Source organism: Rhinoderma darwinii, chromosome 2, assembly GCF_050947455.1.
Source record: "Rhinoderma darwinii isolate aRhiDar2 chromosome 2, aRhiDar2.hap1, whole genome shotgun sequence".
Taxonomy (NCBI): domain Eukaryota; kingdom Metazoa; phylum Chordata; class Amphibia; order Anura; family Rhinodermatidae; genus Rhinoderma; species Rhinoderma darwinii.
In genome coordinates, this window is record NC_134688.1 from 99,253,839 (window position 1) to 99,277,514 (window position 23,676).

Below are 23,676 nucleotides of genomic sequence, written 5' to 3' on the forward strand. Positions count from 1 at the left end.
AGCGCAGGTAAGTCCTATTCCTCTTACCTGGAGGCTGTGTGAACCTGCACAAGGCTGCACCTTTCCATAATTCCAGCAATGTAAGCAAAAATTGAGGCGTAAACAGAGAATAACGTCTGCCTTCTCTAAAGGGAAGAGAAGGAAGTGACAACCCTGGCCCAGGATCGAGGGGGGTGATCGCGTGAATTAGAGGGGGTGATAGCGTGTTTGCCTCATTTTTACTTCTGCTGTGGGGCCTCCTCTGTTCTGTGTATGGCAAAATTATTTTCGTACCACTTTGTACCCTTACTATGGATATGCTACATGCTTACGGTCTATGTAATGTATGCAGTGCATCCAGGTTGCATGCAAAGACAAACATTTCCATTATATAATGTAACTACTGCATTGTGATAACTCCTGTAGTTTTCCCAGCTATCTTTCATCAGAATACTAAGGGTAAATTCACACGGGGCAGATTTTGTTGCAGAAATTTCTGCGACTGAAAATCAGTTCCATTCATCTGAATGGAACTTGCAGGAATCCATGCACCTGCTGCAAAAACAACCACATTCACATGAATGATCTTTACTAGCAGAAATCACTGCAACAATATTTGTAGCGTGTGAATCCACCCTTAAAGTGTTGGGAAGAACATCTGACATAATTGAAGGTTTTTCTAAAATCCATTGTCAAGATTTACTGTAATTATGAAATAACTGCACTTTTACTTCATATTTCTTTGCTTCAATAAATCTAGATGAATGGAACTGATTTTCAGCAGCAGAAATTTCTACAAAACAATTCTGGCGTTTGTGAATCCACCCCAATAGTTTATTAACTTGCTGTAGTCTGGATTCCATTGACAAAATATAAACTGTAGTATATGAAGCTGACAGGTTTTCCAGGATTTGATTAATTTTACAAAGATCAATTATAGTTGCTCCTGATCAGAAAAGATGTGAAATATCAAATCACAAATTAAAAATTCTGCACTTTTGCCCCCCACCATTAACTAAACAAAGTGGCCATGGGTAACACATCAGCAATAGTGATGTCCTGTAATGCTGGACCTAAATCCACAAACTATTTGGGACTTGGCAGTGGACTTTAAAGCTCATCTGTCTCCATAATATACTTCCGGTCTCTTAGAACAAAAACGGCACAAAAAAATATTTTGGACATCACTATTGGGCTATTAGACCCTAATAAACAATACATCAGATCATAGTTATGAGTCAACTTTATTCATGAGGGGAGCGCTCACCCGCCTCTCCTAACCTCGTTCCTCAGCAGTGACCTACGATTACCGTCTGTCATTCGTGCCTGGTCTTAAAGTGGTTATGCAGGTTCTTAAAATGTTTTACTAATAGCCAGCACTCAGCTAACCTTTTCCCCACGATCCAGCGCTGATGGTTCTGTGGCCCTTCCTTTGATTATTTAAGTGCAGGCCGCATGTGACTGCTGCAGCCAATCAGAGACTGAGCAGTCATGTGTTGTATTCCTGCCATGATTCCAGAAATACGATTTGTCACTAATGAGCCTTCTGATTGGCTGCAGCAGTCACGTGTTGCCTGCATGTAAACAATCAAGGGGGGGGGGGGCTGCCAGAATGTCAGTGCTGGATCGATGGGGTAGCTGAGTACTGGGTGTTATTTTTATTTCAGGACATTGGCAGCCATTAGTAAAAAATGTAAGAACCCAGACAACTTTTGTAGGTTTTAACTGACCTGTTACAATGGGTTCAATATTTGTATACTCCTCTTAACTTCTCACATGGACAGCTCACTATATACACAGTTGAGTCACATTATTATGACCACCTCTTACTTTCGACGTGAGCAGCGCGTAGTCCATGAAGGAAGGAAGTGATGTGTCTTGGGCTGGCTTGGTGGATATATAGGCTGTCTGAACACATATCACTATTGTTGCCTTGGGTAAAAGGGGCGACTTATCAGAATTGCAAAAATTGGCCAAGGGTGGCAGTATCGTTCAAACAGCGCAGTTTGTGAAATGCTCGCGTGCTGCTGTGGTGAAAGTGTATTGTGAGTGGACAAATGGCACCATTGGGAATAACCGGCGTGAAAACTGTGGAGCACCACGTGTCATTGATGTGAGAGGTGAACGTCAGCTAAGAAGGTGAGCGAGGGCCGAAGGACACGCTACAGTGGAGCAACTCACCATGAAAATCAACCTGGGGCTACAAGAGGTGTGTCTAAAACAACAGTTCAGCAAACCCTTCTGCGTATGGGGACCTGAAGCAGAAGGATGGTCACTGCTCCTATGCTAACAAAGGTGCATCGGAAAAAAAAGCTTAAATTTGCACGGCAGTATCGGAATTGGATCACTGATGAGTCACGTTTCTCCGATGAGTCACGTTTTCTGCTTCATCAAACGGATGGACATTGGCGTGTCAGGCGAGAAACATCAGAGAACAAATACCCTGCAACCATTGCTGGAAGAACATAAGCTGGTGGCAGCAGCGTTATGGTCTGCATTCTCTGGGCCCACTCACCCATGAGGAAGGCACTCTGAACCGATGTGGGTATGAATCCATCATTGCAAATCATGTCCACCCATACATGCTGTTTGTCTTCCCTGGGGCAGATAGAATCTTCCAGCAAGACAATGCGACATGTCACCTGGCTAGAAATGTCTGACAGTGGTTGGAAGAGCACGATCAAGGCTTCGAAGTACTTCCCTGACCCCCTAATTTGCCAGACTTGAACCCAATTGAGCATCTGTGGGACCACCTCGATCGTCTCGTTCGCTCTATGGATCCTCCCCAACGCACCCTCCAGAAAATGTGGGTTGCACTACAGTCAGCATGGCTCCAGATACCGGAGACAACCTACAAGCCCCTCATTGAGTCACTCCCAGCCAGTCTAGCTGCTGTCCATGCTGTACACAGCGGTTACTCTGGATATTAGCTGCTGCTCATAATAATGTGACTCGACTGTGTACAAATACAATTGTTTCATATATTGAATTATAAAGCTCGGTAGAATATTTTGCCGCTATATAAATAAAGATTATTATTATTGTTGTTATTATATTTTTCTGTATCTGTTTGATATTTATGTTATAAAAATGTTCTGAAACTGAATAAAAATAGTTATAACCTTAAGGCCTCATGCCCACTTTAGTTATTTTCGTAAGGGTGCTATCCATTGCTTTAACTGATAGCACCCTGACACATTAATTTCAATGGGGCCATGCACACTTCCGTTGGTTTAACAGAACCGTGTAGCCGTTCCGTCAAAAGTAGTACAGGTCCTACTCCTGCCCGTTTTTGACAGAACAGTCTCGGCCTTTGCATTGATTTGGTCCGTGAAACAATGGACTGCACACGGAAGCCATCCGCGTGCGGTCCGTGACTCACGGAACCGTCATTAGCGGCTGTTCCACGGCCGACAAAAGTCTACATGAGGCCTAATATCTACCACAGGGGCAGACACCCAGCTTTCCTGCACTAAATGCAAAATCTTATTAGTAAGGTAGTGATACATTCACTTCTTGTATTACTTTGTAATTATTTTTATATGGCATGTAAGAGTCTAGGAAAACTGTGGGAGCTATTGTGGAAATCATATTGGTTATCACTCAGTTCGATAGAACTTTTATCCCACTTTCAGGACTTTTACTGTGTATTATGTTTAAGGTAAAATGCCGGATTCACACGAGGGTGTTCGGTCCATGATATACGAACCGTATGTCGGCAGTATTTCCCGAACCGACCACACTGCAGGGAGCCGGGCTCCTAGTATCATAGTTATGTAGGACGCTAGGAGTAGCTGCCTCTCTGCGGGAAAACTGTCCCGTACTGTAATCATGTTTTCAGCACGGGACAGTTTTCCAGCAGCGAGGCAGGGACTCCTGGCATCGTACATGATGCTAGTAGCCCGGCTCCCTGTACTGTGATCGGTCCAGGAAAGTACTTGAGTCTAAGCATGCACAATAAAAGTCAATTGACATTCTCATGGACTTCCTTAATATGTCTGTTATTATGGACATAAGTGCTGCAATATCATTTCAACCACAACCAGTTTTACAATAGCTCTATGGGCTATTACGGTCTGTTCTATTCAGGAGAATATGAATAATGTGTCTCATAATAGGTAAAGGTTCAGCTCTACCGCTCTAGTGGGCATATTTAATATATGATGAAAAGTAGCCTTGTCAAATCAATCACTGGTGAAATAATAACTAGTCCCAAATTAATGAACTCCAGTACAGTGCCGAGTACTGATGCTCTGCCATCCATCCGTTTGTCATACTAAACAAGGGAAAATAATAACAGTTGAATATCCTGTTTATTGCAGCACCGAAGAGGAAGCGACATGGAAAAGAGAAGTTTTGACAGTCGAGGTGAAGTCAGTGGTACTGGCCGAGCTCTCCCCATTAAACAGGTACCTAAAGTAAAATAAGTACAGCATTGGAATTACAGTATACTTAACACATGACATGGGATAGTTATAGAACATGGCTGTTTCTATGTCCATATGGGTATTTTATCTTGGATCTTGTGTATCTTATGACCCTTCTGTACGCGAGGAAGGTCAGAATCTTCAAGAATACGTTCTCTTTTGCAACCAATGGTTTTTTATTATTGCTCCTACTGTATCTATCAACAATGAAAAAAAAGAAGCGACTTTGAAATTATTTAAAATGTAAAAATATCCTACTGGTTTGTGTCTACAGCTCCCATGCAGACCTATGTACAAGATTAGAATACATACTATGTGTGTGATCTTACAGTCATGCATTACTACCTCCCGCCTGACCTCTCTCCTACTGTCTGTACGCTAGCAAGATGAGGGAGCAGATGGAAACAAGTAACATATGACTGAAAGATCAGCCTACACACAGTGCATTTGTAGTCTGCAACTATGGATACACATTAGTTTGCATTGGAGCTGTAGACACAAAACAGTAAAAAATTTTTATCAAATCTGTTTGCAGAGATGCATTATTTTTTAATTTTAGATGCATAGTAGCAATAAAAAAAATTAACCGTTAGTAAAAGTAAACAGATCTCTAAAGATTGCTAATCTGACCTGCATCACATTAAGAAACTTTTATTGCTCTAATCAGCCGCACAAGAATTAGAAAAAGCTCTAATAAAAATTAGGAGGTTTATTATTAGATGCAAAATAGGGAGTGAAAAGTGAAATGGTGACCCCATAACCAAATAATACTACAATATAAATACCGACATATAGTGACTGAATAATAACACCATACAGTGATTTCTTGCAGCTTGGGCACCACATATTCTGTGCATGAAAATATTACATTTTATAGGACCCATTAAAATGCCAAATGTAATGACCCATATCACAATCTCTCCATAGCAGTAACATCCACACTGCCGCCAGGTTTCTCCATAAAAGTTTCTACCAGAGAGTGCCCCAAGACGTAGTTGAATGGGACGCAGATACAATGGAGATAAATAGTGCTAGATACTCTGGGTACCAGGTAAAAGTTTTTCGTTCTGAAGCCACTGACCACTTGGACATGCATATTCTGCTGCAGTCACAGAAGAGTGCTGTCTAAGGTAGGGTGCTGGAAAGTGTGGCCGCAGTTTATTCCATAGAAATTAATTAAAAATCTATGAGTTGAGCTGGAGGCAATCCACTCCACAGGCAGATGGAATTATAAAGGGGTCCGTCAGGTTTTTGTCAAAGGTTTTCGTAGTTTTGATGCCAAGAATAAAGCTGTATGATGCGCTATTCTTCCAGTCAAACGTTATGGAAACATTACATAAACTCCCCAACGGAAAAGCTGATCACAGGTGTAAACATAGCCTTAAAACTGCCATATTGTTTACTATATTGATCATAGGACAAACTTTTCATAGAAATGTATCTAAAAAAATGTGTGTATGCATGTCGAATGCAAGCAGTTTTAATTTATTCACCTTACGTACATTGACATTAAGCAGATGAGTGGGTGTCCTGCTGTCGGGAGTCCCAGCGATCAGCTGTAGTCTGTGGGGGAACCTGGCGACAAGTGTTTAATTTCCCTAGAGCGCCATTACCACATTTCTCATTGAAATCAATGGGTTGTCTGTGTAATGCAGGGACATGCCTGATTCTCAGAGAGAGATTCTCTACAATATGTAGCCACTTTCACTCTGACTAATAGATGAGGGTGCTGAACAGGGGACTTCAAGGGGTTTTCCCATCTTAGAAATTCATGGCATATCCACAGGATTTTCCATAAATGTCTGGATAGATGCGGGTCCCAGCCGCTGGCCCCAGAATCCAGGCGGGGATGACTAGTGGAGAGAAGATCACTCATGCGTGCTTCTCCCTCCATTCTATTCAATAGAAGTTACGGAGACAGCCGAGCAGCTCTTGCTCATCTGTTTCTGGAACTCCCATTGAACAGAAAAGAGAGAGCCTTGATTCTGCGGCCAACGGCAGCCGCAAGAGGCGTAACAGGGGTCGGTGGACCCCCAATCTCAATATAGGTGCAAGTCCCAGAGCTGGGACCCACATCTATCAGACATTTTTGGCATATCCTATGGATGGGAAAACCCCTTCATCTCAGAATTCCCTAATAGAGTATTTGAAAATAGTTTTTCTAAATCAGACAACCCGTTTAATTATTGTTACTTTGGATTTGTTTGTACGCCTGTAACGACGGGGGTAGGGAAACGAACAAGTGAGCCCTAATCTACACGCCACTCTGTCCCTGCCTACTTGCAACGACCCGCCCTAGGCGACGGGGTACAACTTGGCGGCGGTCCCTACGCTCAGTAAGTGCACGAGACAAACATACAAGGGAATACAAAGCAAAGGGAAAGGGGCAGTTGCCCACGGCAACACCGTGAGCAACCAGAGTGGTGAACGAGCCAAGTCAAACCAGGAGAGCACGAGGTACCAAACGCAGAGCAGGAGAGTAGTCAGTAAGCCAGGGTCAGTATGGAGCAGAATCAAATAGTAGGAGCTGTAGCTGGGCCAGGAAACCACACGGAAAGAATCACAAGCAAGGAGGAACAGGAAAGGCAGGTATAAATAGACAGAGGGCGGGAGCTAGCTGAGTCTGGCCAGGCTGCGATAGGCTCTCCCACTCCTAAGCCTGCCAGCCTGAGTGATGGAAGATGGAGTCAGTCTCAGAGACATAGACTCAGGTGCCGACTGATTATCTATGGGCGTTAACCCCGAAGATGTGCCTGGCAGATCCTTTACAACGCCACCTAGTGTAGTAACAAAATAAAATAATGCAGTCATTTGTGCTCTACGAGCATACATTTGTTACCGACTGCTTTGTGGATAGAGTTATATGTAATACATTTAATTTCTGATCCGCTTTATGACTACTGCAAAAGTGTATTTCTATGGGCAGTCCATACATATTGACAATGCTTCATGTGAAGGGTTAATGTATGCCCGCTGTGCAGGGATTAATGTCCCTCCTGGTACATACTAATTTGTTACCATTTGATTTAGCTAATGTACTGGCACAATACAACCACGAATGACAGACACCCACACAACCTCTCCTAAGCGAACACCTTAATTGTTACAGTTCTCTACTGCAAAGAATGTTAAATGGAAAGAGAATGCCAGGACACCGTAGAAAGCTATGTTTTATTCTTTTATCGAGCAACTACCTGCTGTTTCTTGTGGGAAGAGCTACTGCAAGGAAAACCCACACATTCCAAATGAATCCATCCACAAAGCGAGCGGCAAGTCATTGTAGTTTGGTTGGCAATGTGCAGTTTCCTTTTACCGAGCTGTAGAAAGAATCCGACTTGCGGATCTGTTGTGTGGGCGAGAGATTTTGTTTTGTGTCACAGAAGGGACAGAATGCATTGGAGATGTGTTCACGTATGAAAAACCAATAAAGATATAGGGAAAATTTTAATAAGAGGACACACAGAAAGTCAGGCCATGACGGTTAATTGGAACATCACAACCTGTAAGCTGATCTTCTACTATTTATGGTGTTCTGTAGTCAACGGATCTGAAGGGCAATAATAGGTCGTAAAGATTTGTACATTTATTTATCTTGTCAAAGAAAATGTCATTATATTTAATAGAGGAAAAAACACTGCACTTTTCTATCCGTTTCAATGCTTTGCACTTTACCATATTTATTGAGCGGTATATTTATGTGTTGTGTAGTTAAAACTATTTGCAGAGTTGTTTCATTTGTTTATTATAGACGTAATGGAACAGTAAAAGGATTTCAAAAGTATACATAGACTTTATATAAAAACAGATACGAGGAGATTCACCCCCAATTCATTGTCTGACATGTCATCTGCATATATACAAAACCTTAAAGCCTCCAAACCCCTACAATGCCGTACAAAGATTTCCAGTCCTGATACAACAGCTTTTTACTGCTCTGCTTCTTTATAGTCCTACTTCTATACAAAGAGCCAAGTAAATACAATAGTATGGACAATTCTAAATCTCATTATAGTGGAATATATTTTCCAATTCCTTCATCTGTTTCTTCTCCGTGGTGCTCCTATAATAGTGAAATGTATATAGAAAGAACATAAAAGGACTATACAGTTCTTATGCCTTTTTGCGATAAAGCATATACAGGCAGCTGTGTCTAATGCTAAACCTAGGTCAAAGAGTATAACAAATGTTTCATCGGGTAGTGAATGTGTTCTCTTCTTATGTCTTATGTAGTTATTGTTATCCTTTACTTCTCAGAGCTTCCTACTGAAACGTAGCGGCAATTCTCTGAATAAAGAGTGGAAGAAGAAGTACGTAACTCTGACAAGCAATGGAATGCTGCTCTACCATCCTAGCATTAATGTAAGTACTTTCAGCCTCAATGCCCATGGGTGGTATCATTCTGTCATATTTATTGTCTAAGTGCTGGGCATTTAAACACTGGGTAAGCATGTTTAATGTAGGCCCGGGTTGAGTAAGGCCAATGTTTGCAGGGCAGTCATGGCAAGAAGACCAGGAGATAATGGCGGAAACAAAGTCTCTTTAGTTCGGTCGGTGTTACACTCACACATGGCCACAAGCAGACAGCAACACAACACTTCTCAGAATACACGAGAGGTACTGTCTCTTTAAACACATTTCAACTGAACTTGGTTTATCTTGGTTCAGGCAATGATAGCTGGTTCACCGCTCAGTTGTAATACAGAGTCTAGGTCACTCCTCCCTGATACAGGGGTGTCACGAAGGGTCTGTGGACCCACTGGGCCGTACCGCCTTGGAGGGAAAGGCAGCTGGCCAACAGGGAGCAGGTGACTGTCTATAGTTCTATAGGTACCTGTGGTTGCTCAGACAGCAGCATGGCAGGCTTGGCTGGGACTTAGGTAGCAGGCGGACGTCAGGCGAGGTGAAGCAGGTCAGACGTGGATGCAGCACGGCACGACTTTGGCACAGCACAGTGCTAGACCAGGAAGGTATGGATTGCTAGGAACAGGCACTGGAAACAAGTATAGGTACAGGGACAGGAACTGGAAACACACTAGGAGGCCATCACATAGACAAACTATAGAGAACACAACAACGCTCAGGCATAGAACTAGGGGGCTGGACCCCTCTTATAGTCCAGGGTACTCACGGGTCAAAGTTCGTCCATGAGGTCCCTAAGGGATCCGACAGAGGTTAGTGGAAGCGAGCGCTGGCGTCTCCTGAGGAGGATGCTGGGGCCAGCGCTTGCCGACTTGTGGCTGCGACTGTCAGTGGGAGGTTGGAGCTTACAGCCCGCAGCCACGGACATTACAAGGGGTATGTCCTCTTTAAATGCAGGTCCTTGCTTGACCTTCTGGCTTGTGGCCTATCCAAATTTGCTTGCTTGCTCGTGGGGGTACTTAGTTCACCCTCCTTACATAGTGACGACTTTCTGTTTCCTATCTTCTCCTTTGTGCAGAAGAGCTGATGTGTGCTGTTGCTTGCTACTAATAGAGATAAGTGAATTTTTCGAGTTTCCCGTTGTTTTCCATAGACTGGCAAATGTGTAAACTGGTGACTCAATTTCCTCACCTTTACATGACCTGCCTAAGTAGAGTCGTGTGTTAATGAACCTTCCCCTACCCATCCTATCCCTCCACCCCCACCTTTAGGAAAGACACGTGACACCGAGGTTGGATGTGAAATGGCCACAGCAGCCGTTTATTAATTTCACAGTTTTATAAAAACAATTTAAATCCGAAACCTTCGGATAACTAGTTACGAATCCACCAGAGAATTCATTCTAATAATTCACATGACCCAACATGGGTCAGAATCGTAAATAACAATTTAACGTTAACATTAACCCGAGCAGAGGAAGTCCTTGAAGCCCTTTCAGATATTCCTTTTTTAAGAACACACCGAGTTAGCCATCTGCAAACCACCAATTACCTCCAGCCGTAAACCAGCTCGGAAGCACCGTTCACCTCTGCAGATGGCTCCAACCACTAGAAGTCCACTTCAAGGGGATAACACCCGATGAAGCCCTCAAGTGATATACCGACCACTAGAAGTCCACTTCAAAGGGATAACACCCGATGAAGCCTTCAAGTGATATACCTTCCACCAGAAGACCACTTCAAAGGGATAACACCCGATGAAGTCTTCAACCATGTACCTTTTTTGGGGGACGCATACCCCCGATGCGACCCCCCCACCATTTTGTACTGACTGGCCTCAAGGACTCCCCCCGCCACAGCGAAACAGGCCTTGACCACCTTAAGCCTGTGAGTTCCGCCACACCACCACCGCCCTTTCTATTCCTTCTGCTATCGCCAAGCTCCAAAGATCAATGCCAACCTCGGTCAGATGAACCCCATCACTCCTCCAGAAGTTCCCCCCTCCTGACTCCAAATCCCTGTGCCTCACGCAAATGCCCCCGTTTTTTGCCACAAAACGGGACACCGCCCGATTAACTTTAATGCGAGCCTTATTGACTCTCTCCACAGACCTAGCCAACCGCCAATGTTTCCTTGGGACTATGTCCGACCACACTATTACCAACTTGGGATAAGAAACCCACAAACACAACATATCGTGTTTGATATCCCGCACCAACTCACGAAAGGGGCGGACTCCTAAGTCATTCCCACCCACGTGCAACACTAAGACCTCCGGAACCCTATCAAGCCGGGCATATGTCTGGAATTCCGCCAACACCCTGCTCCAAGACATACCTCTAAATCCCAGCCAATGCACAACCGCATCCTGTCGCGGAATGCGCAACTGGCGACCGTCCGGGCGGACGTCCGCCCTCAAAGCCCCCCAGTGCACGTAAGAATGACCCAGCAACCACACCAAACACGGAGGCGAATCTGAAACGGAAAAAACAATTAGACACCACCATATAACATTTCTTAAGCGTTAACAACAAACCTCATAACAAATGGGGGCGGACATAGAACTTAAATCTGTTGGACTCCCAACGACCAATACGCCGCACCCCTTCATCATCCAACCCCCAGCGCCCCGCTTCAGTTGCTGCGCCAATCCTGAAGGAATAAGATGAATATGAGCCCGCCGCGACACCAACCGCCGTCAAACATTTTTTAAATACAGCTCCAAACTGAAACCTGGACAAAAACGACCCGTCCGCATGACGTAACAAAGGCAAATCTGGAGACCCCCCTTGCGGCTTAAAACCCTGCATGCACTCTACTGGGCACATAACCGACCCCGGGAGGGCGAACAAAACTATCAGCTTACCCTTCCCTAATTGGTCAGTTTTTGACCGACGCAACCATACCTCCAGCCGATCTGCGAATAGGCTCACCTCCCCAGATCTCAGCCCCCCTGCCTGTTTGGTACTTGGCGACACCAACTCACCTATTCTAAATGCCCCAAAGAACGCTAACGAAAAAGCTAACCGAAACAAATCCATTTCGTCTGAAGAACGACAGACCGATGCTAATGAACCGCCCAACGAGCTAAGCAAAGCAAACGACACAGGCCTTCTACTATCCGCCTCCACTCTACCTCGGCGCAACCCCTTCAAAGCCTGTAACACCAGAAATTCCTTCGATACATCCTGAAAGCCTCGCAACTTAAAACCAAACGCCACCGCAGATATGAACCGGTTCACCTTTGCCAATGAAAACCCCGCCTCCCAGGCGTCCCCTAACCAGTACAAAAGTGCCACCAACCTGTCTCTATCCGTATTGACGTCACCCAACGCTCTTACCCACTCCTCCCACTGCCTCCAACAAGCAGAATAAGCACTCCACGTCGTGCGCGCCAAAGACCTTTGTACCAGTTGTTCTACGGGACCGAGACCAGATCCCAAAGATGCTCCGGACAAGCCAAACCGAGACGTTCCGCTCCCGGTGCCAATTGCCGAAACCGGTCCCACTGCGAGCGAGAAAGAGCATCAGCGATACAATTCCGTACTCCCGGCACATGCACCGCCACCACCCATGCGTTCAACGACAAACACACCAACACTAAATGTCGCAACAATTGAACTACCGGAGGAGAGGACGCCGTGATGTTATTAATGGCCAGCACCACCCCCATGTTGTCGCAGTAAAAACGAACCTTCTTATCCCTGAGCCTGTCCCCCCAAATGGTCGCCGCCACCACGATGGGGAACAGCTCGAGCAGGGCCAGATTCCGCGTGAGTCCACTGGACACCCAACTAGCCGGCCATTGACCTGCGCATCACGGACCTCCCCCGTAAGCTCCAAAACCGCCCGCCCCAGCCGCATCCGTAAAAATATTCAAATCACTCGTATCCTGCGCTGGGGCCATCCATAGCGAGCGACCATTGTACTGGCCCAAGAAGTCATCCCAAACCCGAAGATCAGCTCGATGCTCCTCCTTGAGCCGCACAAAATGATGCGGCGCACGCACTCCCGCCGTTGCCGCCGCCAACCGTCTACCAAACACCCTCCCCATTGGCATAATCCGGCAGGCGAAATTCAACTTCCCCAGCAGCGACTGAAGCTCCCGCAGCGTCATTTTCTTCAGTCTACAAGCCCGCCGTACCTCCAGCCTCAAAGCACCCAACTTATCCGCAGGGAGACGACACTCCATTGCCACCGAATCTATTTCAATTCCCAAAAAACAAATCGTCGCTACAGGGCCCTCCGTTTTTTCTGGCGCCAAAGGGATCCCAAAATCCCTCGCCACCTTCTGTAATGCATAAAGCAAATTACCGCAAACCGGCGAACCCCCCGGGCCAACGCACAAAAAATCATCTAAGTAATGGATCAACGAGTCGACCCCGGATACTCCCCTCGTTACCCACTCCACGAAGCTACTAAACACCTCGAAGTATGCGCAAGAAAGAGAACACCCCATCGGAAGGCACCGATCCACGTAAAAAGCCCCATTCCAAAAACAACCCAACAGCCGTTGGCTTTCTGGATGAACTGGCAAGAACCTGAATGCCGCCTCGATGTCGGTTTTTGCTAGCAGCGCGCCTGGACCCGCAGCCCGCACTAAACCCACCGCCTTATCGAATGAGGTATAGACTACGGAGCACAACTCGTGATCAATCCCGTCATTTACCGATGAACCCTTGGGATACGATAAGTGTTGAATCAAACGAAATTTTCCGGGCTCGCGCTTAGGAACAATACCCAACGGGGACACAACTAAATCTTTTACAGGCGAATCAACAAAAGGCCCCGACATGCGACCCAACGAAACTTCTTTTAACAATTTTTCCGACACGACCTTGGCATGCAAGTAAGCCGATTTTAAATTCCTCCGCGTAACCGGAACCTCATAAGGAGGCGGAGGAATAACAAAACCAACACAAAACCCTTCGTAAAGCAACTTAGCCGCCGCCCTATCCGGATACTCATTTAGATAAGGGGCCATCTTTTCCACCCTCACTGGTGACACCCCCTTGACCAGCCGCGGAGGACTGGTTCCCTGACCTCTTTTTTCGCAGACATTTTGCCGCCCCGTGCGATGCACCATTACACTCGGAACACACATGCTTGAACTTGCACGTGGCCCCGAACTTACACTGGCCTTCATTAAATTGCCAGCAAAAACCCGCCTTTCCCCCGCCGCCTTGTCCAACCTGACTAGACTGGCCTCCTTGGCCGGCGCTCCCGGGAAAGGACTGCCTAACCGGAGCCGTGACCCGTAACCAGAGAGCAATATCCTTCTGGTCCCACCGAATCGCCGGCCGAACCGCTTTCCGCTGACGGAATTGCTCATCGTATCGCAGCCACGCCTGACCCCCATACGCCCTATGAGCCTCCCCAATGGCATCAAAATAACAAAACAACGCCGAACAATTTTCCGGTGCCTTTTCCCCTATCACACTAGCTAATATGGCGAACGCCTGCGACCAATTAACGAACGTCTGCGGGATAAGCCTATACCGCCGCCGTTCCTCCTCGTCCTTTTTACTCTCGTCCCGCTTGCTCTTATCCAAATTAAATTTAGCGAGCGGCAAGAGAGAAAAAATCTCAACATATTCGTCCTTCCAGATCCGCTCACGCACCTCCTGCTTTAAATGCGCCCCCAACGGACCTTCGAAACAAACATACACCTCCCCGCGAGCACGATCATCAATACGCACCCGATCGCCATCTTTTTGTGCCTCGGTCTGTACCGACACCGCCTCTCTAACCGCCGGCACGGGCCGCGCCTGTAACAATCCCACGTCCCTGGGGCCCTCCCACACTACCGCCGGGGACACTTCCGTGACTACCGGCGCCGCCGCCCTATCTAGGCGCCCGACCAGCTCCCTCAAGCAACCCACTAAATCTGCCAGACCCGCGCCATCGCGCCCGCCCGCGCCACTACCGGCCACCGATGCGACGCTAGCAGCCCCCCCGCCGACACCCGACATAAAAATCGCTGGATATGACAATGATGGAGTTACACACTCACCGGGCCACACAGGCGCTGTGTTCCCGTCAGCCGGACCATCCTGACCTCGACGATACGCGTCCAGTTCACCTTCCTCCAGCTCTTCTCTCGCAGACGACTGGCCATCCCACCGACATCTTCGGATCGGAGATGATGAAGCGCTGACCGATGGGCCGGCAACCTGCCGCCCGACCGTTGGAACCCAGACTTCCGACCGGACCTGTTGCCTCAACGTCGCTGCAGATTTAGGCGTCCGTCTTGATGATCCTGAAGAAGCCTGCCCCCTGGCCGGAACATCACCAGGTGGGGCGGCCGTACCTTGTCCTCCAAATCTTCCATCCGATGGGGGAGGGGTGACAGGGAGCCCGGCCTGCGACTCCCTGCTTACCGCCGGACCCCGTCGCGGCTTGGGATTCCTGCCAGGACGCAGGGCCTGGGAAGGGGCGGTCCTCCCAGCTGCCTGGCCTGCAGCGTCCGTGATCGGGCTCCCTCTGCGACGCCGTGTCCGCGGGACTGCCTCAGGACTGAGGCGCTCTGGAGGTCGGGACCGCCGGGAGGGACGGGTCGACCCGGCCTGAGTCGCCGTCACCCCCGGCAACGCTCTCTGCCTGCTCCGAGCAGGAGCGGTTGTTGCAGACTCCCCCCCCGCCGCCATAGTCATGCTAGGAAGGGGGCCGGGGGAGGGGAGCCTGTCCCCTGCAACAGACCCCGAACGCCGGGCCTGACGTGGCGAAACGGCGTCCGGGATCCTCGCTAATGCAGCCACGGTCTCCTCCAGCCATCCGGGACCGTGGTGCACAGCAGCGGCACGCAGCTGCTCCAATAAAACTGCCTCCGACATGGTTAATAGCGCGGGCAACGGGGAGCTTGTCTTTCCCTGTGCTACTCCTCCCGCTGCTTCCGGCTCAATGCCGAAAACAGCGGGAAGCGCAGCAACGGCCCCCTGACTCCTCCTTGTTCCCCCCTCCAACTCCCTCCAACTCTCCCTTTCTTATTAACCCTTTTCCTACCAGGGAGGTCATGGAGGCTTCCCCTTAAGCCCTGCAGGCTGCGTCCAGCCCCTTCTTTACTACAGTTCAGTTTACTAGAAATAATTCATGACTTTGCTACGGTGCCCTGTGCATTGTAGTTATGCCCCTGCATCTCTATGCCACTGAAAAGTTCTTGGACTTCAGAAAAAAATAATTTTGTTTTAAAACTGCAAGTAGTGAAAAAACGTAGTTCAGATTAAAGTACAGTAAAATGATTCCAAACTTTAATGGAAAACATATCCAGCTTTTCTTTTTATTAATATTGTAAATCAATACAGTTTGCTTCCTTCGCTAAGGGCCAAACTATGGGTAAGGAAATTACATGTTCTGAATTAATGGTTAAGAAAACATTCCCTAAGATTTCTCCATTTTGTTTTAGTCACAAAACAGTACTTTAAAAAAAAATATTTGGGCACATGCCGTTCATAAATAGTGTTGTTTTGCTGTCCCCAATAACGGCACAAAAGCTACTAGACATGCAGCAAACGCACAAAGTCATTAATTGATGTATGAGACTGTATTACAAGTTCTGTATCTTGGAGAAGGCTCAGTAATACCTGAAATACGGCAGAAATACCCAGAATATAGCATCTGCAATATTTTGCGCCTTTTGGTCAAACTTAGCATAGGGTTTCACCATATCAGCTAGGGTAGCTACTTAAAAATTTACTTTTAATCATTACACTTAAAAAAAAGTATAAATAGACCAACAGGACAGACAACACACACAATTATAGCTTGTCAGATATTATCACAACCTAAAAAAGGCCAATCCAACCCACTGACCAAATATCGCAGAAATGATGCAAAAGGGTAAGGGATAAGTGTCTATTCAGTGACCACCACCACAAAAAAACTCAATAATTGCAGCAAACAACAATTAAACCATATAAATAGTAGGGAAATGTCCTCAGTGGTCCTGATATGAGTCCCATGAGGTGCGCCACTGTATCTTTTCTTTCCATGTACTTTTCCATCTGTTGATGACAATTTTGCTTCAGTCTGGCACACATGTGACCCATCTAGTGGCCCTGGTGTGAGTCACGTAAAGTGTGCCCGTGTACCTGGGCATCCTTCACTAATTCCAGGATTATCCCCCGGTTTATGTGATATCTTACCTTTTTGCAACATTTCTGCGATATTTGGTCAGTGGGTTGGATTGGCCTTTTTTAGGTTGTGATAATATCTGACAACCTATAATTGTGTGTGTTGTCTGTCCTGTTGGCCTATTTATACTTTTTTTTTTAAGAGTAATTATTAAAAATAATTTTTTAAGTAGCTACCCTAGTTGATATGGTTATTTTGATTTTTTTGGAGGTGACAATCCATGCGCATAGACATTTAGTGCTTGTTGTTTGGACGTGCTTGTCATAGGGTTTCCAACAAATTAAAAAGACTCAAAATAAGAACCATTGGACATGAGGAAAACAAACAAAGAAAGTCGACCAAATGTTTTATTAATATGGACCCTATATTTGCACCATTTCCAACTCTATATCCACTCTAAATACCAGTTTTACAAATGTGCCCCATAGTGTATGTTGCAATTTTCCAGACATTACAACAACAATAATAATATTAAAAATAATAACAGTAAGAAGCCAATTGTAAATTCTGGTCTCACCTCCATCATCATTTTCTTCCATTTAGATGCTTAAATCGCCTTTCAACTACTTAGAGATTCCATCTTCCCCGTAGACTTCATACCCTAGGAATTTGACAGCACTGCCACCTACTGTCTGTCTGTAGAAATGCACTACCATTGCTGAAAACTGTAAGGTCACCTTCATACAGACAAGTCCCACATTGCAGTGAAAACAAAGAAAGAGGCGGCAGCTCTACACATTGAGTGATCTATTGTAGCTGCCCATATGCTGTTTAATTGACCCCAAGTCCCCAACCCGCAGTGTAAAATTGTTTATTATGAGGAAATTATAGACATTTCTTTTTAGTTCTGCATGCAGTGGCGTAACTATCGCTATAGCAGCCGTAGCGGCTGCTACGGGGCCCGCGGCATGAGGGCGCCCGTGTCGCCCGCCGGCACGGGCCCCCACCATGGCCGGAGGCTCCGCTAGCAGCCGCTATGGCTGCTACAGCGAAACGCCACTGAACACTACGGCAGAGCAGGGAGGTATCTCCCCGCTCTGCCATTAAACAAAAGACATGAATCCCCTATCCACAGGATATCCACAGGATAGGGGATACATGTGTGATCGCTGGCATTGATAGGGAGAACGGGGGACTGAAAGTCCCCTGAAGTTCTCTGTTAAGGATCTGCCAGGCACAGCTTTTGTATCTACGCCCATAGGTAATCAGTCTGCACCTGCTTCTATGTCTGTGAGACTGACTCCATCTTCCACCACTCAGGATGGCAGGCTTAGGAGTGGGAGAGCCTATCACAGCCTGGCTAGACGGAGCTAGCTCCCGCCCTCTGTCTATTTATACCTGCCTTTCCTGTTCCTCCTTGCTTGTGATTCTTCTCGTTTGGTTTCCTGGCCCTGCTGCAGCTTCTTGAACTATTTGACCCTGCTTCATATTGACCCTGGCTTACTGACTACTCTCCTGCTCTGCGTTTGGTACCTCGTACACTCCTGGTTTGACTCGGCTTGTTCACTACTCTCCTGCTCTGCGTTTGGTACCTCGTACACTCCTGGTTTGACTCGGCTCGTTCACCACTCTTGTTGCTCACGGTGTTGCCGTGGGCAACTACCCCTTTTCCCTTGCTTCTGTGTACCCTTGTCTGTTTGTCTGTCGTGCACTTATTGAGCTTAGGGACCGTCGCCCAGTTGTACCCCGTCGCCTAGGGCGGGTCGTTGCAAGTAGGCAGGGACTGAGTGGCGGGTAGATTAGGGCTCACTTGTCTGTTTCCTTACCCCCATCATTACATTCTCCATCACAAACCTCGGACTTCCGGGGTCTGTGTCGGCAGCTCCGTAGAAATGAATGGAGCGCCGGTCGCGCTTCTGCGCATGCGTGGCCAGTGCTCCTTTCATTTTTATTGAGCTGCGCAGACCCCGGAAGTCAGAGGTTAGTCATGGAGAACTTCGGGGGACTTTCAGTCCCCCGTTCTCCCTATCGCTGCCAGCGATCACACATGTATCCCCTATCCTGTGGGACAGAAAACACTTCCCTTTACAGATATTAATGCAAATTTACTTAACCCATTAGTGACCGCCCCATAGTGTTTTTACAGCGGCCACTAATGGGCTTTATTTCAATGCAATAGTCTTTTTACGGCGCTGCATCGGAATAAATAAACAGAGCAGGGAGCTGTTAAATCTCCCTGCTCTCAGCTACCAGATCTTTCACAAAACATACCATAAGTGACCGTCTCCAACCATCTTAAAAGTTGAGAGGTATGGGTTAGACTGGTGTTAACCCTGATCTCCCATTCCACATAGTGGGAAACTGTAATCTACATTGCTGTTCTGCAAGTTCCTCATACTTGAGCTGCTTTAGCTGTCCCTTTGTTTGCAGAATTGACATGAAGGGATTATGGTGGTCAATAATGAAGCTTGTCTCCTGGCAAAAGAATGGCTTTGCAGTTGTACATAATTTTTTTTACAATGCAAAGTCACTATTTTGTTAGGTAAGAAACAAGATTAACGGGTCACCACCTCCATGTCTTCATGTTCTACAGGCCCATGGACATTTATAGAAGCAGAATGTTCAGATGTGTGTGGAGTTGTCCTCTAAAGTATCTTATTTACAGTTTATCATTTTTCCCCGGAGAAGGAACACATTATGTACCGTATATACACCTTTTTTTCTCTACATTGAAAAATATGGCATTTGAGCCAAACACTTTCCGTGCTACACATTCCGATATACCCATATGTGGGAGGAGTTTCAGAGTTTTTCTGCATTTAGGTCTGGCCTGGCATTATTTTTAGTCTGTGCCAGATTTATCAACAATTCTGTTGTTAATAGAGACGAGTGATTTTTTTTAGAAATTTGTTTCAGGTCCGATCTGATGGAATCATTTGTCCCATTCAATTCAGTCCAAATATATTAGTCGCAGATCGCAAGTGCCCCGATTGCCGTGAAAACTTTTGTCTGACTCGCTGAGCATTAGTAGTATCGTCCACCTATACCCCTCAAGATTTGTTGAGCTAGAATGAATTTTGGGAAGGCTGTATGCTAGATATTATCGGGAAGCAAGGGCATGAGATCCTTTTTCTAATATATAAAAGGAAGGCAGGTGGCCACAATTTTCGCTTGATTTGTGTGCTGCGAACCCCAAAAGTTTCGGATTTAGTTGAATCTGAAAAGTTTAGTAAATTCGGACCAAATTCGAAATGTGTTGAATTGATTCGCTCGTCTCTGGTTGTTTACACCTGTACTAACTACCTGTAAGTTGTCATATAAGCCTCGTAAATTCGAGTTGTGCAAGCATTCTATGTGCTTTAATATACAGGGTGGGCCATTTATATGGATACACCTAAATAAAATGGGAATGGTTGGTGATATTAACTTCCTGTTTGTGGCACATTAGTATATGGGAGGGGGGAAACTTTTCAAGCTGGGTGTTGACTATGACGGCCATTTTGAAGTCGGCCATTTTGTATCCAACTTTAGTTTTTTCAATGGGAAGAGGGTCATGTGACACAAACTTATCGAGAATTTCACAAGAAAAACAATGGTGTGCTTGGTTTTAACATTACTTTATTCTTTCATGAGTTATTTACAAGTTTCTGACCACTTATAAAATGTGTTCAAAGTGCTGCCCATTGTGTTGGATTGTCAATGCAACCTTCTTCTCCCACTCTTCACACACTGATAGCAACACCGCAGAAGAAATGCCTCCCGATCTGACCCCCTTAGACTTTTATCTTTGGGGTCATCTGAAGGCAATTGTCTATGCTGTGAAGATACGAGATGTGCAGCAACTGAAACTACAGATACTGGAAGCCTGTGCTAGCATTTCTTCTGCGGTGTTGCTATCAGTGTGTGAAGAGTTGGAGAAGAGGGTTGCATTGACAATCCAACACAATAGGCAGCACTTTGAACACATTTTATAAGTGGTCAGAAACTTGTAAATAACTCATGAAAGAATAAAGTAACGTTAAAACCAAGCACACCATTGTTTTTCTTGTGAAATTCTCGATAAGTTTGATGTGTCACATGACCCTCTTCCCATTGAAAAAACTAAAGTTGGATACAAAATGGCCAACTTCAAAATGGCCGCCATGGTCAACACCCAGCTTGAAAAGTTTCCCCCCTCCCATATACTAATGTGCCACAAACAGGAAGTTAATATCACCAACCATTCCCATTTTATTTAGGTGTATCCATATAAATGGCCCACCCTGTACAACTACGCTACTTTACCTTTGCATGCTATAGGAAGTTATATTCCTTGTACGTATACATGTATTCTTTTTTTTTTACTATTATACAAAATTCCAAAACTATTCAATACATATGCTTCTTGGCACAAATGCCACTTTTAAACCCCTCTCCTGCTAACCAACTTTCCCATAGATACCGAGATGCGGGTGCACGAGGGAAATACTTGTATTCTTTATAAGTGTTATAAAACCCATTTTATAAGATTTAAAAAATATAAAGAAAAAAATATACAAACGATAGGGATGAAAATAGAGCCTTTCAAATGTGCCAATAGATATCTACAAAGCTCATAAATATTTCAGATGTGCTATAGTTTATTTGTCTATGAATGCCTATAAGTCTATAGCTGGAGAATAAAGCAGCATCCTGGAGTCTGGGCCTGATAACCTGTGTCATATACTACAGCTGTTTAAGACGTAAACTCAAGCACTCCTTAGGTCAATATGCAAAAATAGATTTATTTGAATAAGGCAATATGCAGAGATAACTGTAACGTTTCGGCCACAATCCGGCCTTTGTCAAACTCTATTGCCGCTGGTCAATAGAAAAATTGTTACTCGGGAATAACGTTTTCGGTATAGGGTACCTAGTACCATGGGTATGTGTCCTCATACCCATGGTACTAGTTACCCTATACCGAAAGCGTTATTCCTGAGTAACAATTGACCAGCGGCAATAGAGTTTGACAAAGGCCGGATTGTGGCTGAAACGTTACAGTTATCTCTCCATATTGCCTTATTCAAATAAATCAATTTTTTCATATTGACCTAAGGAGTGCTTGAGCTTACCTCTTAAATATTGATGGGGTTGGAACCTTAACCATAGCACCCAGACAACGTGCGGAGTGTCACAGATTTTGATATTGATACACTACAGCTGGGAAGCTTAATGTCGGGTGCTTGGCAGTCAGACGCTGCCAGGGACCCTGGAGAGAAGACCAAAGCGGTTTTCACAGCACCTGTCTTCTCTGTACTGTCCTCAATGAGCACTGTGTATAGAATAGAGGCCGCTGCCTCTATTGGTCTAGGTGATCATTTGACTGGTCACATGATTATTGAGATGCCGGTAGTAGTAGGCTGCTGCTGGGTATAACTAGTCCCTATACAGCCCTTATAGTGATAAAAATTAGACATAAAATACCTCCCGGAAGGTCCTCCCCCACCAATCAATGTTGTAATGCTAACCCTGACCAAATTACCCTAAAACAGACATGTAATATATCAACATTTATGGTAGACAATGACGATCACAAATAAAAAGTCTTTTTTTTTTTGTGTAGTACTAGCTTATTACCAAAAAAGAATAGCTAAAAAGTAAAAAAGCATATTTTTTTTACTATTTATTTCAAACTATAAGCATAAAAATGCGAAAAAAAAACAACAGCATTTGTATAGAAATGATAAGAAAACTAACAAAAAAAAAACGGTGCAAAAATCATGTTGTTAGCCCAACAAATAAAAACATTATAGCAGTTTAACGCTTGCTAAAAATGGCTAAATGGTGCCAGGTCTTGAACTGTTAAACCAACATTATGAGTAAGCCTAGAGAACCACATACAGCAGCTACTTTACATCAATGGAAGTACAAGCTGAAAAGGCAACCTGAAGAAAGTCTATAGTTCTCCTATACAAGGTGTAAATGTAAACTAGTCTAGATTTGTATTTTCTTTCTTATATGTTTTTCAGTTGTTAATTTTTTTTTTTTTCATTTTTATTATACAAAGTTTGTATGAATGAGATGACGATCATAATTCATATATTTTTTATCCCATCTTTACTCAAAGGACTATTTGCATAGCACACATGGGAAGGAGATGGATCTGCTGAGAACAACCGTAAAGGTGCCAGGGAAGAGACCACCAAGAGCTATTTCTGCATGTGGCCAATCCGCCAGCGTCAATGGCTTATTAAAAGATGTGAGCAGCCCACCAGTGGTAGATGTACCCAGTACCAGGCCTCCAGCAACAAGTGAGTGATGGAGATGAACACATTACTGTATGCTGTGTGATGTAGGGTTCTATATAAAATTAGGACCCCAAAACGATGATCTCAGGGACTCTGCCCACGAAAAGTAGGATTGTTTATTTACACGTTGTCAATGCTGGTGGCTTCATGGATGGACTATGTACATAGCTCAAATAGCTTGAATAATATTATGGAGAAAATGTAAATTAAGATTATAAGTGTAATTACGTCATTCTGTGTAATCTGAGCTATTTCTCTATCTATCTGTCTGTCTATTTATACACCGATCAGCCAGTACATTAAAACCACTGACAGGTGAAGTAAATAACATTGATTATTTCGTTACAATGGCACCTGTCAAGGTGTGGGATATATAAGGTGGCAAGTGAACAGTCCGTTCTTGAAGTTGATGTGTTGGAAGCAAGAAAAATGGGCCATCATAAGAATCTGAGATACTTTGACAAGGGCCAAATTGTGATCGCTAGATGACTGGGTCAGAGCATCTCCAAAATGGCAAGTCTTGTGGGGTGTTCCCGGAGAGCAGTAGTTAGTACCTACCAAAAATGGTGCAAG

At 45.2% G+C, this 23,676-nt stretch overlaps 1 protein-coding gene across 2 annotated transcripts in view; it reads left to right on the top strand.

Moving 5' to 3' along the window:
* AGAP2 (ArfGAP with GTPase domain, ankyrin repeat and PH domain 2) overlaps window positions 1–23,676 on the top strand; it is a 198,049-nt gene that overhangs the window by 135,629 nt on the left and 38,744 nt on the right. For both annotated transcript variants that reach the window (XM_075851962.1, XM_075851961.1), the window contains exons 9-11: window positions 4,302–4,388; window positions 8,661–8,765; window positions 22,923–23,106. In XM_075851962.1, coding sequence (XP_075708077.1) covers window positions 4,302–4,388; window positions 8,661–8,765; window positions 22,923–23,106 — 376 coding nt within the window. The remainder of the gene's footprint in view (window positions 1–4,301; window positions 4,389–8,660; window positions 8,766–22,922; window positions 23,107–23,676) is intronic.